Below are 16,411 nucleotides of genomic sequence, written 5' to 3'. Positions count from 1 at the left end.
AGCCAAGAGATGTTGAACGGCGTTCGTTTGCTTGTAAACAGCTGCTTGAGAGGCAAAGACGAAAAGGATTTCTGCATCGCATTGTGACTGGAGATGAAAAATGTGTTCATTACAATAACTCCAAGCGCAGAAAATCATGGGGAGTTCCCGGCCATGCTTCCACATCGACGGCCAAACCGAACATTCATGGCTCCAAGGTAATGCTCTGTATTTGGTGGGATCAGCTCGGCGTAGTGTATTACGAGCTATTAAAACCAACTGAAACAATCACAGGCGATCGGTATCGAACTCAATTGATGCGTTTGAACCGAGCATTGAAAGACAAGCGGCCGCATTACGCCGAGAGACACGAGAAAGTGATTTTGCAGCATGACAATGCTCGACCCCATGTTGCAAAAGTGGTTAAGACATACTTGAAAACGTTGAAATGGGAAGTCCTACTCCACCCGCCGTACTCTCCAGACGTTGCACCTTCGGATTATCACTTGTTCCGATCAATGGAACACGGCCTGGCTGACCAACACTTCCAGTCTTATGAAGAAGTCGGAAAATGGATAGATTCGTGGATTACCTCAAAAGATGACCAGTTTTTTTGACGCGGGATTCGTGCATTGCCCAATAGATGGGAGAAAGTAGTGGACAGTGATGGACAATACTTTGAGTCATAAATTTATCTCCATTTTTTTACAATAAAGCCTCAAATTTAAAAAAAACGGCGAGAGCAACGTTGTACACCTAATAGTAATAGTTGAAAACAAACGTTTATAATAAAATATTGTCACGGGAAAAAAACTATTGTAAACGAAAACATCGTCCCACTATTTTCTTTCCCTAACGGGGGAGAGATGTTGTAAGCGCAACAATGAAGTATGTCGATGACCATAAACGAAACCGCGGCCCGAATTACCATACGTCGCTATGCGGAAATGCAACCTGGCATTCTTGCAATAGAAATATCGAAATCAGCATGGTCAGCGTCCTCGTTCAGGTGACGCTGGCACATCAAAACCATCCCCTCTTATTGAGACATAAGAAAAGGATACAAGTGGACGTGACTCCGGCGCGGGGGCGACTCTAAACTCTCAAATCTCGGGTACCGACACGCTGTCGGTTGCGTACATAATATTGTATCGGGCGAATACGTAATAAAGACAAGTTCAGTTTCTTCTACAACAAGATAGTTTATTCGTCACCGCCTCCTACCGCTCCAACGTGCAGGGCACCCCCACGTTACTCGCGACGACTCGATCGCGCAACAACTGTAATCGTCTCGCGAATTCAATCGAGCACGTTGGCCCTACAGTTCGCGTTTAATTCGCGCGAGTTCTTCCATTTTTCCACTGCGTTCTTCGAAATATTCTATCAATTTGTGACCCGGACCCCGTCAGTCGGTGGACGTTCATCCTGCCCCGGCTGGTGGGATGGTCGTTTCCGGTGTCATTCGGTTGACCGTGTTTCGGTGTCGGTGGCCCTGGCGTAGCTCGCCGGATCTCCAGGCGTCCTTGTGTGATGGTGTGTGTGTGTGTGTGTGCGTGTGTGGACGAGCGAGTGAGTGAGCAAATAAAGTGAGTGAGCGAAGATTGAATATAGTTGGTTTATTCTAATGCCAAGATGTTTAAGCATACATTATACTCGTGACAAGTGCTTGCTGTTCGCCTTTTAACGCCGGTAAATATTACGGTGACAGTGCCGGTGACGGAATCTCGTATTTATCTTTCGGCCGTGTATTGACGGTTCGCTCGGTGTTTCGGCGGATCGGTGTTCCCGGAACGGATCTAGAGCAGCTGTGTTGCTCACAGCGAGGATTCCGCGGCGTTAGCGGAGAGGGGGCGCGGTGTTGACGGTTCGGCGTGTTGAAGTTTCGCGGCTTTAAATTCGACGGTCTCGCATCGGAGTGCAACGGCGGAATGCACCTGCTTGACTCGGCGTCGCGGTACGCGGTTCGCGGTTCGGTTTACGGTACGCGGTTCGGTGATTGCTGCACGCGGAGTGTCGGTCGACTCCCGGTGCGGAGGACACGCGGTATCGTGCCTCTTTACAGAAACAGTAGAGTCAGCCGGGCGAGACTAGCCGAAGTGCAGCCGGCGGTCGGTCGGTTCGCGGTTCACAGCGCGGTCGTGGCACCTCCGGTGAGGTGCGGCGGAGAGACACGCGTTGTCTCTAAGGATACGGCGCGGTACGCGGAACAGTATTCCGAGGCGTTCGCATACCCCGGAGGCGCAGAGCCCAACGGCTAGAGTAGAGGGGCCGACATGGAGAACACTCCGCAGAGGCGGCGAACACACCACCCCAACTCGTGCCAATCCCCAAGTCCGCCGCGAGCAAGAGGGACGGGAGCTCCCGGTGGAGACGGCGATCACACCGTCTCGAAATGGATGTTGTTGTGAGTCCGGTGCCCGCGACTTCCACGGGAGAAACCGCGTACGCACGACCTCGGACTTTCCGGATGACAGGATTGTCGAGTCGGCTGCGAACTCACAGCAGCGATGGCGTACGCACCGTCGCGGTCCCTCGACCTGGGAATGAGATCCGGAGCAGCTTCTGATCTTGCGATCTCGGCTGACTCCGGCGGAGTCTGGTCTCGATAGCACGGTGGAGCGGTCTTTTATACCGCGAGAAACGCGGTTTTTCCGACACGTGCTTAACAACAATAACAAATGTTATTGTTGACGTGTGCACGTGTCGTTTGCGTGCTTCGAGCGTGTGTTCATTTGTTGGCGCGTAGCGCCGTTTCTGCGACCGACGGATGGTCGGTCGGTCGCGTTGTTTGCCGGGGGAATGCGTCGTCGCAAATCCACTAATTAAAACATTTACTTTGCGCGTATGGGGCACATATATTGCATGACATTATTTGAAATAGCCAATCTCTGCAATCGGAGTAATACATACCATCTATCGCATCGTGATTTTTAGTCAGATGTTTCCGAATGATTTACATACGGTTGAACAAGTCTGTCACTCTAAGCATACACGAAACGCATAACGTTAAACTATTTCCTGTAAAGTAATAAGAATAAAGGCAACACATTTTGGTCTGTACATTGAGTGCATTGATATCTGAATTTGCTATTACTTTATAAAACTCTTCTATAAATTGGCCACTAGCGTCTCTGATATAATTGATATCATCTGTAAGAATCTTCGTCGACATCTACGTCCATTATTCCTTCAAAATTGCTGTCCTTCATCACTGCAAACTCTTCTTTATACCGAATGATATCAATCTTCATCCTAATCCGCGCAATCGTTAAACTCAGATTTTCGGTGGAGGGAAAATCCACCTTTGCCGCTTCCGTGCTGGAAACCAACAAACACCCTGGACTTCTGCGACAAAAACAGAGAAATATCTTGTTCTTCTCTGCTAAATGTTGACAAACACCATCCTTGTCCTCATACAGGGTGGCCCATTTTAAGCTAACCAGTCAAATAACTTACTGGTAATGACCCAAATCAAAAAAGTTTAGGGACAAAAGTTTTCTATTTTTGGGGGAAATTGAATGGTGACCTTGAATTTGACCTTGAAGTCGATTTTCAAAGTTATTTCAAGGTCAACTTCATTTTTTAAAATAGGAACCCCTATTTTTGACCCCAGATTCTGATAGTGCTTGAAATTCTGCGTTCAACCATATGAATTTTAATAGGGGTCAAATGTCATTTCAAGATTATTTCAAGGTCAAAACGTCAAAATAACAGCGTTTTTAAGGTTTTTTAAGGTAAAATATATTTTTCAGCCATATGCGTCATGCTAAGGGTCAAAGGTTATTTCACGGTCAAATAGTCGATGGGATGCTTGTTTAGCGTGAGTTCCCTTGCCACTCACTTTTTGTTACCTTTATAATTGTTAAGCACGAAGTAAGTGTTCAAAATTACCACCATTAGCTTCAAGGCACAAATTCAGTCGTTTATGAAAATTTGGCACAGTTCTTAATAAAGTTTCTCTTGAAATAGTTTTACAAGCTTGACGAATACGGTTTTCCATGTCTGCTCTAGTTGTGGGCTGTTGTGAAAATACTGCGTTTTTAATGTAACCCCATAAATAAAAATCAGAAGTTAAATCTGGTGAGCGAGGTGGCCAGTTAACTGGACTTCCTCGTCCGATCCATCTTGCATTAAAATGGTTATTTAAAAACTGACGAACAATTAGTGCAAAGTGAGGTCCTGCACCATCTTGTTGCCACCACATTATTATTCTGGTTGCTAAATAAACATTTTCAAACAGCCCTGTCAATCGATCTCGAAGCAATTCTAAATAACTGTTTCTATTAACATTACCCTCGAAAAAATAAGGTCCAACTAAGTAGCCATTTATTATGCCACACCACACCATAAGGCTCCATCTATTCTGATGATCTACAGCTCTGTACCAGTGCGGATTTTCATCTGAACAATAGTGGCAATTATGCCTATTAAGTTGTCCATCACTGTAAAATTTAGCCTCATCAGAAAAAAGCACATACCTGAAAAAGTCTTGATCTTGTTGTATCCTTGCTAAAGCCCAGTGGCAAAATTCAATTCGCATTTGAATATGGTTTGGCCCTAATTCTTGAACCAAAGTTATGTGATATGCATGGTATCTTAAATTTCTAAGAATTCTTAAAGCAGTATTTCGTGGAATACCGATTTCCCTTTCAATTGTGCGACTGCTGATTTGACGATCAAGATGTACAACTGCTAAGACTTTCAAAACGCGAGCATTATTTTCATCGTATTCGTGACGTCTGCGCTGACGGTTAAGGTGTCCACCACGAGCTCTAATAGTTAACGCACGTATCGTCACATGACTAAGATGACGCCTTAAAGGAAATCGTTCAGCGTACCACCGTGCTGCTGCCCGGTAATTGTTCTGGCATTCGCCTAAAACTATCACCATATCAATAATGTGATTAGCAGAATAATCAGCCATAATGATAATATTAGTCCTAGAGAGCACTATTTTACTTCGTTTTTTCTGTACTTTAATAAAACTGATATTAAAAAATTTTAACTTAGATTTAAAATTTCTGAAATAATGTTAGTTACAGTAAATTAAATGCAGAGGGCGCAAATTTTAACTTAAATTTAAAATTTCTGAAATAATGTTAGTTGCAGTAAATTAAATGCTGAAATCGCTGATTTCAATAGCGGACTCACGATAAACAAGCACCCTGATGGAAACAAAGTTCTGCCACGTTAAAGTCGTTATTCCTGGGGAACGCTGACAGGAGAAAAATTTTCACCATGCAATATCGTCAATTGAAGTCAAAATTATGTTTATAATCAGCATTTATTTATAATTTTTTCTTTTACTTTTTGAATTTGAAATGACCTTGACCTTTGAATCGAAAGGTCAAAGTAACCATCAGAATCAAGATCCAAGGTAAACACTTTTCTCCATGATTCACATTCATTATTTTGACCTTTGACTTCGAAGTAATTTCGACTTTGGCTCCAAAGTGAAGTTTAAGGTCACGACTAATTTTTTTTCAAACTAAGATTGATAAATCTTAAATGTCACACAACCTGAAGCTAGAATTAAATAAAAAACCTTAAAAATGGAGTTTTTCAACTATTTGACCGTGAAATGACCTTTGACCTTTAGCATAACGCATATGGCTGAAAAATATACTTTACCTTAAAAAACCTTAAAAACGCTGTTATTTTGACGTTTTGACCTTGAAATGACCTTGAAATGACATTTGACCCCTATTAAAATTCATATGGTTGAACGCAGAATTTCAAGCACTATCAGAATCTGGGGTCAAAAATAGGGATTCCTATTTAAAAAAATGAAGTTGACCTTGAAATGACTTTGAAAATCGACATCAAGGTCAAATTCAAGCTCACCATTCAATTTCTCCCCAAAAAATAGGAAATTTTTAAACCGAAACTTTTTTTTATTTGGGTTATTCCCACTGAGTTATTTGAGTGGTTAGATTAAAATGGGTCACCCTGTATACAGGGTGTCCAAAAAGTCTGGAAACACCTGAATAATTTCCCAGGTAAATTATTTTTGAAAAATGTTAAGGTCACTCTTGTAATAACTTTTGACGAGAAATTCAATGGTGACCTTGGATTTGACCTTGACAATGACCTTGAAAGTTATTTCAAAGTCAGCTCAATTTTTTTTAATGGAAACCCTCTTTTTTGACGTCAGAAATCGAAAGAGCGAGAAGTTTTACGTCCAAAAATATTATAAGGCCATAAATCGTAGATGACTTTGAAGGTCATTCAAAGATTATTTAATTTTGAGGACTGGATATCTTCAAAAAACGCAGTTGATGAAAATAGCTAACTTTAGTTATTTTCTTTAATTGCAATTAGTGGTGACCTCAAACTCGACCTTGTTGGTGTCCTTCAAGGTTATTTCAAGGTCAAATATTTTTTTCTAAAAGTCTCCTCATTTGTCGTCGGCAATTGAAAGAGCGGAAGTTTTCATACTTTTACTTTTAGCGTTACCCAGGAACAACGGCGGGGACATAGTAAGGACTGTTTTCTTTGGGGTGCTTACTTAACGTGAGTCCCTTTGCCTCTCACGATGGGGTGCTGGATTTACGTGAGTCCCCTTGCCTCTCACGTTGGGGTGCTTTATTATCGTGAGTCCCCTTGCCTCTCACGTGCATTGATAAACATTTGGTCACTGTATTTAACGCAAATGCTCGAATTGTTCTCCGATTACTTCTTGATAGTAACCTAATAGATGGTAGAAAGTACCAACAGCCTTTTTGATGATTTCAATGGGAATGAGAGCTGATTCATTCGCCGGTGACCCGTTGCCCGCCGTCACCGCATGGAGGTGCCCTGGGGGCAGGCACGAAAAGGTTTTACGGATAACCCCTGAAGGACCTCCGGAGGTCCTTTGGCCAGAAGTTCAAAGCATATTCGGACGTAGAATTTTCTGCTCTTTCAGAATCCGGGGTCAAAAAAATTGTACAACCCCATCTAAGGTGTTTGACCTTCATTTGACCTTGACACAGACGTGCCGGGGACAAACGCACACCGGCATCGTGATCTGCGACCCGAAAAACATAAAGATAGGCTGAGCTCCGTAATGTTCCACCCCTTTTTCATTTTGTGGCAATGTGTTATCTACGTAATCTTAAGTCTGCGCTCGACCCTATATGTTGCGACCGGATTTCTGGATTCGGTTCGTCCGAATCGCCGGCGCAAAAACCGAAGCGCGAACCCGGTACGCGAGATCGAATTCGGGTCTCCAATGACCTCCTCTCAAATCGAATGGGCGCCAGGTGCGCACAAGTCGCACCCACTAAACAACAGCCTACGCGGTCGACAAAGTCGTTCGCGCTTCATACCCGCGACCCGAGTTCGTTCCGAACGGGACCGGTAGTTCCGGGATGGGTGAAGTCGGAGGCGGGGTTGCTCGTATGGTCACGCCGGGATCAGCAGCAAAAATAAAAAAAATCTAGCGGCTTCGATAATGTATTGCACGCCATTTAATCGGCTTTTACGACAACCGGGCAAGATAAAGGTGCTCTACAGTAACGCCTCACGATATAAAATTTATTCGGCTTTCCCGACAACTGAGCCGCTGCGGACCCGCGGTGTTCGCTGGTAGGGTGGCTGGCCTCTCGAGCGGCCTCCGAGCGAAGATGGAGAGGACTGCACTACACGCAACACCCGCGAGGCGACTTTCCCTGCGGCACTTTACGGTACAAAGAAAAACAATTGAATGCGGATGGGCGGCCTTACAATATTGGGCTCTTGGTGGCTTGTTCTCAGGGGTCGCTCGTCCTCCTCCTTATCCCTCTTCTTATCTCTCTCGCTCTTTGTCACTCGCCACTAACTCACGCTCACCAACTCTTGTCTGCACACAACCACGAACAAAGTTCTCCTTCTTTCGAAGCGACCTGCTGATTTTAAGCAGACTAGTGTGAGCCGACAGCACGCGTAGCGTGCCGCGGCATGCGACCACAGCCATTAGGCTACAGACGACGCGCGCCATCCACGATCTAAGTTACCGTTACGGCTCGTAGGTCCTTGTTCATCGAAACTGTTGGTGACGCCCACCAGCCCGAAGACACACAGTGTGCACCAGCTGCCAGCCTTGACGACGCCAGTGGCGCAGGTCGCGTGGCTTCTAATCCACCGCAATGACCTGTCGACTACGAGGGCCGAGGTGAGCCCAATTCCATCCAAGCGAACCGACTCATCTTCTACCGCACACGCCGGAGCATCTTCCGATAGAGGAAGATTGGCTTGCGCTCCGACTCCGATGTGTACCAATCTTTTTCCATTAAACGTTTGACTCTCATCCGAGCTTATGCTTGAGCGTAAGCCGGACTTCACTCCCACGTTCAAAGGTTTAACTGCCGGTCCTAGACGGGTAATCGAATTAAGGGTGTTGCCCACCAACCGTTCCGGTTTTCCGACGGGTTACATGCAAATGCGCCACTAGTGCAGCGCAGGATGCTTTTCGGATTGCTCTGAAATGACAGGACTTTTCCCTATCTGTATGATGTCTTGTGTAATCATCGGCCTCCGAAGCATCCTCATTATACGAGACTGTCGTTGGCGGGTGAACACCCTTTGGACGTTTAATCATCGGAGGCAGGGGGTGCGGTCTCCTCATGCCCACTATGTCGATGTCTATCGCATCATGAGAAGCCGCCAGCGGTTTCTTCATGCCGATGACAAGGTAATGTTCAACGGGCATTTTTAATCATTGAGAGGCCATGCTTCTCTCATATATGTTCAAGGTTCTGTCGTCATTCCTTTACGCAAGGGAAAAAGGTGCCTCCGGGCACCTTCAGGCTTAGAGACAGAAAGTCGTTCGAGAGTGAGTGTTCACTAATCATCAGAGACTGTAGTCTCTTTATGCCAACGACGTAGACAAAGTACTCATTTCGGAGGGCCGTAGCCCTCTCATATTTAGAGGATTCTGTCATCATTCAACGTCCCCGAAAGGACTCAGAACCTAAAAATCCGCTGCATTGCGTAGCAACACGAGTCGGCATCTGACTGAGTACCCCGGGGTCGTCATTCCCGTACCGTAGGCGTGCCCGCAGAAGAGCAGGCACAACGTTACGGCCCCTGAAGGAGCCGATTTTAAACAGGTCTCCCTTCCCTTGTGGCTTCGACATCCGTCCCTCCTCGGCAGCCGGAGCTTTTTCGACGGGTGCCGATTCGCCTTTGTGGCCCACCGTCTCACTTCCTGCTCCGATCGCTGCCGTAGCCTTGGCATACCACTCGTCCTCTGTGCGCGTCCTCGGCCCGTCGGCTCTACCGCTGCCGAGGGAACGGAACACGGCAGCCTAGGCGATGCCGTTAGCGTCTCCCCGATAGCCGACAAAGACCAGAATCAGGCGAATCCACCGGGATCCGGCAGTAGGTTCGGGCGGCTTCTACTCCTCCACCCGGCGGTTAACACCTCGTCCGCTTCTAGCCGCCATCCAGAGCAGGGCCACACATATGAATGGGACGCGGGGCTAACTTTGACAATCCCCGCGCGCCCGCTGCGCGCGGTCTCCGCTGTTTTACATATAAAAACAAACTTGCCAACTTCAACAGACGCTCCCGAGGAGCGCGCCACGCTATTCGCGATAGGGCCCTTTCCAAGGTCGCCGCCCTTGTAACGGGCGCTTCGAGCTACCACGTCACAATGTTATCATTCTTTTCCTAAGTTTTCTATTTCTTGCTTTTTTCTTTTCCTAAGTTTTCTGTTTCTTGCTTTTTTCAATAAAATAATACTTTTTTAATTGCTTTAAGAGCAAAAAGGCATTAGAAAAATTAATTTTAGAATAATCAAAATGTATTGAATTTTCAGCTTGAGAATCAGCGTGGCAAACACTTTTTCCCATAGCCTGTAGCGCACTGGTCTACTATGCCAGCGGTCCAGGGTTTGATCTCGGTAAAAGCCAAAATATTTACGCTCACGTCTCCTCTCGGAAAGCAATGGCAAATTACCGAGAGTATCCTTGTCAAGAGAACCTCTCTAAAATAGTGCCGTTCGGAACCGTCGATAAACTGTAGATCCCACATACCTGTGTATATTCCACGTGCGCACCACAGGCATATGAGAAAAGTCACCTCGTCCGGACACGGGTAACAGGAGTAACGAAGAAGAATTGAATTTTCACGCGGTATAAAGTTACGAATTTGTTGAAAAAAGGATAATTGGTAAGTAATTTTTCCTTACTTAAATACATTTATTAACATCGAATGTGATTTATCGCGACCAATATTTACATTCTAATATGTGATATATTGCGTTTTCGAAATAATCAATATAATTCTTAAAATCTCACCTATACGCAAGAAATAAATACTCACTTAAATGTTTGATTGACAATTTTTTGACAATGCAGGATCACAATAATCAACATTTCAACTTGATTCTTTTTCTTACTATTTCTGCTTTATATTATTCAAAACATGTTTTATATCATGTAACAATAAATGAAAAACACTATTACGAGGTAGTATTACGAGGTATTACGAAGTATTACGAGGGTTGCTACTTATATTTCTGGCCTAATAATGAAAATACAAATATTTATGATTGAAATTGGTTTTAAAATATTCTCCATGATGATCAATACACTTTTGCATGTGTTTGAAGCAATTCTCGAAACACTTTTTCCACTCCGATTGAGGTAACTGCAAAACATGCGTTTTGAATGCATCAACCGCTTCTTCGAATGTCGAAAATCGTTGACCACGGAATTTATTTTTTATGTGCGGGAAAAAAAATTCATTCGGTGCCAAATCAGGGCTGTACGGCGGATGACCCATCAATTCGATGTTTTGGCGGGTCAAAAATTCCTTTTTTGACCCGATGTGTGAGGGCTCGCATTGTCATGATGAAAAATGAATCGCCTCTTCTTCTGCTTTTCTCAAATTTCTCCGATAACTTCTGGCAAACAAATGGTCGTGTACCATTCAGAATTGACCGTCCTACGGTGCTCTAACGCCACTGTCGCCACATGACCGGTAATGCCGAAGAAAAAGGCAACCATTTGCTTCGATGTGCTTCTTCCGCGTCCAACTTTTGTTGGAATTGACTCGTCTTAGAAAACCCATACAGTCGATTGCTGTTTTGTTTCGGACTCATATGCATAGATCCATGATTCGTCACCTGTGTAGATGTTATACACAGCCTTTGATGCACCATGAATGTATTTTTTCAACATTTCCATGCACCAATCAACACGAGTCTTCTTTTGAGCGTTTGTCATATTATGCGGGATCCAACCCGAAAAAATTTTTTTTACCGACAAATGTTCATGCAATATCTTATTGATGCTTGTCATACTAATGCCCAAAGATTCCTCAATCTCACGGTATGTCACATGACGATCTTGTTTTATCAGTTCACGCACAGCATCGATATTTTCTGGCACAACAACCGATTGTGGATGACCTTCAGGGAATTCGTCCTGGAGCAAACGTCAGCCACGATTGAACTCGTTATACCAGTTTTTTTACAGTGCTGTAGGATGGTGCTTTTTTGCTGTATAAAGAATTAAGTTCATCGATGCATTCTTGTCTAGATAATCCATGTCAAAAATTATTAAAAATAATCGCACGAAAATGTTCACGAGTTAATTCCATTTTTTGCCCGACATGAATTTTTCAATTCACTGTAAACAACACAAACCGCGCTCAAATGACAATGTGTTCTTATGTTCTTATGTTCAACAATGTCAAGTTTCCAATGACAACGTCAGATGGCGCCTGGCAACACATACTGCTACCAAAGCCAGAAATATAAATAGCTTCCTACGTATTCAAAATTCCAGTTGAGTCATAACGGAAAAGTTAGTGTTATCACGCTTATCACACGTGAGCCGAGCATGATGCGGGATACGAGCCGCGATCTCGAAACAATAACACCCGGATTACGAACAAAAGAAATAAATATGAAACTTTCGTGTCTAATCACTTGTTTGGTTATAAGAACATAATTGTCAATATCAAAAAATTTTGCCACATTTGAATATGTTCGAAAATATTTCGTCCGATCGAAGGTCAACCAATCTATTCGTTCCGTTTGGAAGAAAATTATGTTGGTATAAAACTGAGTGCCTAGAGAGCACAAGCGGAAGAATCTTGAGCGAACACTCAGAGAGAGATTTTCAGATCAAATTAATCATCGGTTCTCTTAATTCGTATATATCGGCTCGCTACGTGTTCAGCCGTCCGTGCGAGAAATCAAGTTAACTTTCTCGAGTCACCTCGTTGCGAGATATCATTCGCGTCCTTGCGACTGTTTCGCGAGCGGTTGCCGGTTATCCATTTTAATCATATTTGTCATTTAATTTGTCATTGAACGTCGTGATCGTCGATTCGTGTTGCGTCCTGTAACGGTGGTTGCGCGTGGCGAACAGGAAGGAGAAGGACACCATCACGCCCCAGTAAGGGCCATATCGCCATTCTGTCTCAACAGCCAAATAAACCACTGCATAACCGAAATTCGTGTTCAACAATTTTTCTTGCCACCGATCCTTCATTGTATTCCATGCCCTGAGCTGGGCTGATCCAGCGGAAGCGTTGCAACAAATTGAGTGCATTCGCTAATAAACAATTATATATACACAAAATGTAAGAAAATAAACATATAAAGTTACAATAAAGATCATAATAAATATAAGAATAAGAAAATAAGTAATATAAGTTGCCCCAAAATTCACGCAAGATTTGAATTTTGCGCCATATGGGCGTTAAAGTGTTATCTACGAAAGAAAATGACAACCTGACAGCTGACAGTTCAGGGTTATTAAAAATGGAACACCATACGAAAGAACAACGCATTTCATTGTTGAGCAATATTTAAAAATAATGAAGGTTTGGCAGCTACTGTTCGCTATTTTCATACAAAATATGGTCGGAATAGTGATTTAACTTCATCAATTGTAAAGAGATTAATTAAAAGATTTAATGAGACTGGATCAATTAGTGATCTGGCATCCACAACGTGTCACTCTCTGGTGCGAATTTTGGTCTGGAGGCATCATCGGACGTTTTCTTTGAAAATGCGGCTGGTCAGGCAATAATAGTTAATGGTACTCGCTATTGCGACATGATAATCCAGTTTCTTGTGCCTAAATTGCAAGATATGGATGTGAACGACACTTGGTTTCAACAAAACGGTGCCAAATGCCATACAGCCCGAGAAAGAATTCAATAACTGCTTGAGTCATTTCCTGGTCGTGTAATTTCCCGTTTTGGTGATCAGAAATGGCCGCGCAGATCATGCGATTTAACGCCGTTGGACTTTTTTCTTTAGGGTTCCTTGAAGTCTAAGGTTTATGCCAACAAGCTCACGAGCACTCACGTCTTGAAGGAGGAAATTGAGCACTGTATCAACGAAATTCAGCCACATTTATGCAAAACGGTCATGGAAAATTTCAACAAAACTGTGCGTATTTGCCAGCAAAGCCGTGGAGACCATTTATCAGTTATTGCTATTCCATAAATAACCCTATACTGTATACTTTATGAATCAATAAAATATTTACAATTTTTAATAATAAACCTGTGTTTTCCATCAAAATTACTTCTTGCGTGAATTTTGGGACGCTCTATAGAAGAAATACAGAAATAATTGAGTGACGTTTCTTTTATTATTTCTAGCATCTTTTATGTTATTCCTTTCTTATTCCTGTATTTTTTCTATTATCTATGAGGATGGATCAAATATAAACGAGCCTGTTGCGAAAAAACCATATATTATTCAAAATAAATTCTAATTTATATTTATCTCAAATAGTTCCCCATTTTATCTATACACTTCCTCTAACGGTCTGGTAATTTTTTAATTGGTATCATAAAAAGTTCGCGGACATGTATCAAACCAATTGCATACGAACTGCTGCACTTCTTTGTCTGTTGTGAAGCGCTGTCCACGAAGGGCTTTCTTGGCCCAAACATATGGAAGAAGCGTGGTGACAAGTCGGTACTGTAGGATAGATGTTCTAGGACAGCTCAGTGCATATCGGCCAATTTTTGTTGTGTTATTGCTGCGGTGTGGAGTCTGGCGTTTTCATAAAGAAGCAACACACTTCTGATCGGATTGCAGCGCTTTTTGGAACGATAAGCTCGAACTAAATTTCGTGAGAGATTTCAAGAACAGTTAAGGCGGAAACCTCCTTTACACGATCGAAAAATACATGAGTTTTACAAATTTTTTTCTCGGGCATAATAACTTGAAACGTTTTAAAATTTTCATGACAATTTAATACACAATCGAAGAGTACACAGGAATTTTTTCAAAAAAAAAAAAAGATGTTTACTATAAAAACGAACTCCATATTAATATCGCTTCGCTTATGGAGTGTCTCCGCTGTGTACACTGTAGCGTCCTTAATTTTGATTTGAAACAAAAAAACTAAAATTTTTTGTAATATTTATGATACTAGCTGCTATGTGACATTTTGATTTCTTAAAGAAAAAGTCGAAATTGCATGTTTTTACACAGTTTAAAATTGAAAGTGCGTTTTTCGTTTAAAAAATCGAAATTCGTTTAAAATACAAAAAAAATATGAAAAAATTTTTTTTTTCAAAAAACAATTAATGTCACATCGAAGAAAATTTAATTATCTTTAAAATGAAAGTCATAAAGCCAAATCGGTTCAGTAGATTTTTTTTAATCGTTTACACAAAATCGAAAAAACGTGTTTCAAGAAAAACGCGTTTAAAGTTTTAGATGCATAAAAATACTACATAGTCACAGCTTACGGCAGACTCACGCTAATCAGCGATTCCAGCTGCATAAAAAAGCCCCTCCGCTTCCTCGTAGAACTCGTTTTGACCCACCATCTCCATCCTACGAGACGTTCTTGCCTCTTTTGAGATGCTATAGCTTCGGCGGTTCTGTCTGTTTATTCGCTTCTCGTCCTTCGTTATGGCAAAATTGTGTGCCTGGATCCCAATTTCAATATCCAATTTGTTCATTATCATTAACACTGTATTGTAGCCTTCGTTAAATATCGATGCAGCAATATACGCAGCAATGCAGACGATTTTTGCTCCACTGTGAATGTGTTTAGGCGATAAACGCCAAACGGTAGATTTGAAACTTTCATTTGCATTCTGTGTGTAACCGCCTAAACACCTTTCCAAAAGACTGTCATTCGAAAGATCGTCAAAGATCGGTTGCAAATGTTTCTCAACATTTGGGTGAAGAGGAGGGGGATGTTTAAATGACGCTGCATAACCTGCTGTCTCAGCCTCGCGCCACTTACACCAGCTATCAGCTCCAGCCGGACAATTTCGTGTTTCGGTGTCTCGCCGGTGGATGTTAGATGATCGAGTGTTGCTTGAATGGCTTTTTTCATGCCTTGGACCGAATCAGTATTTCGACGTATGGCTAATCCGTAGTATCGAGTTATTTTTTTTATCAGTACATCGGTTAACATTCCACGTCCTCCGAGCTTCTTATCTTTTTTTACATTTCGAAGTCTTGTGCCCATTCGTTTCTCGACATGCCCAACGCATTCACTTTTTTTTACAGGAGAGTCATTGCCGTACGAATTCAAGTCTAAGATGGCTTTGAAGGTTTTTGAGTCGCCATCGCCTATATAATTCACGTACTGAACGCCATACTTTTCTTCTAATCTGGAAANTTTTCTTCTGGTCTGGAAAACATTTCTTTCATGGAATCGACTTCCATTTTCCCTGATGAACCGGAATGATTTAGTAGGCACTCATCTTCGTGTTTTTCGTACCACTCAGTATATTCATCAGTACCTTCTTTTGGTTTCCATGACGTGCAACCCTTACATATTGAACTTTTAATAACAAGATCGATTATTTTTCCGGTTAAAATACCAATTAGAGTTACAACACCTAACAGCAACGTAAAACCTTTTTCCTTCCACGATCCATCCCCAGACACATAAAATTTTGATTTTGGTCTTGCATATTCTTCATTTAATTTTTTTTCTTCATCAACTGCTTTCAGACATGTAGCATCAAAGACAAACTTTACTGCATCATACAGGTGTTTCACAATTTTCTCGTACGTACTGTTACTCAAACCTGTACCGAGATCCATAAATCCAGCAAAAATATTGATGCCTTCTTGTCCGATGCCTAAAAGTTTCATAACAAAAACTATTCTTCTGCNTTTTCTTCTTCCATTTTCTTCATTTAATTTTTTTTCTTCATCAACTGCTTTCAGACATGTAGCATCAAAGACAAACTTTACTGCATCATACAGGTGTTTCACAATTTTCTCGTACGTACTGTTACTCAAACCTGTACCGAGATCCATAAGTCCAGCAAAAATATTAATGCCTTCTTGTCCGAGGCCTAAAAGTCTCATAACAAAAACTATTCTTCTGTTAATTTCATAACCGGTATTTATAAGAGGTCCAGAATCAATCTGTGTAGAGCCACAAGAACACAACACAACTATCTTAAAACCGAAACCACGAATTCCCGATTTTCTAAATTCGACATTTTTCAAGCACTT

General features: G+C 42.4%; 1 protein-coding gene and 1 pseudogene across 2 annotated transcripts; both read right to left on the bottom strand.

Moving 5' to 3' along the window:
- Nucleotides 1-1,580: 1,580 nt before the first annotated feature.
- On the bottom strand, nucleotides 1,581-5,566 carry LOC106742991. Of its 2 annotated transcripts, none has more exons than XR_001374308.1 (2): nucleotides 3,074-5,566; nucleotides 1,581-2,997 (listed from the first exon to the last, which is right to left on the bottom strand). XR_001374308.1 is itself a non-coding variant. In XM_014616410.1 (2 exons), exons 1-2 carry the CDS (start codon nucleotides 4,901-4,903, stop codon nucleotides 3,126-3,128), a joined length of 645 nt encoding a protein of 214 aa, XP_014471896.1. In that variant the 5' UTR covers nucleotides 4,904-5,566; the 3' UTR covers nucleotides 1,581-3,125. The 2 variants fall into 2 exon arrangements, 1 of the variants encoding a protein (XP_014471896.1); XM_014616410.1 differs by having other exon boundaries at nucleotides 1,581-3,324; nucleotides 4,458-5,566.
- Nucleotides 5,567-14,685: 9,119 nt separating this feature from the next.
- On the bottom strand, nucleotides 14,686-15,494 carry LOC106742992 (annotated as a pseudogene).
- Between the last annotated feature and the right edge of the window lie 917 nt (nucleotides 15,495-16,411).

The sequence above is a fragment of the Dinoponera quadriceps genome, unplaced genomic scaffold, assembly GCF_001313825.1.
Source record: "Dinoponera quadriceps isolate SergipeBrazil2010 unplaced genomic scaffold, ASM131382v1 scaffold996, whole genome shotgun sequence".
In the NCBI taxonomy this organism is placed as follows: domain Eukaryota; kingdom Metazoa; phylum Arthropoda; class Insecta; order Hymenoptera; family Formicidae; genus Dinoponera; species Dinoponera quadriceps.
Note: the sequence above shows the minus strand (reverse complement) of the source record. Positions and strands in the feature narration are given on the sequence as shown.

Coding starts and splice junctions, on each gene's coding strand:
- LOC106742991 (XM_014616410.1), bottom strand. CDS start 4,903: ATGGCTGATTATTCTGCTAATCACATTATTGATATGGTGATAGTTTTA. Junction 3,325..4,457: donor CAAGATCAAGACTTTTTCAG/GTATGTGCTTTT, acceptor TTTTTGTCGCAG/AAGTCCAGGGTGTTTGTTGG.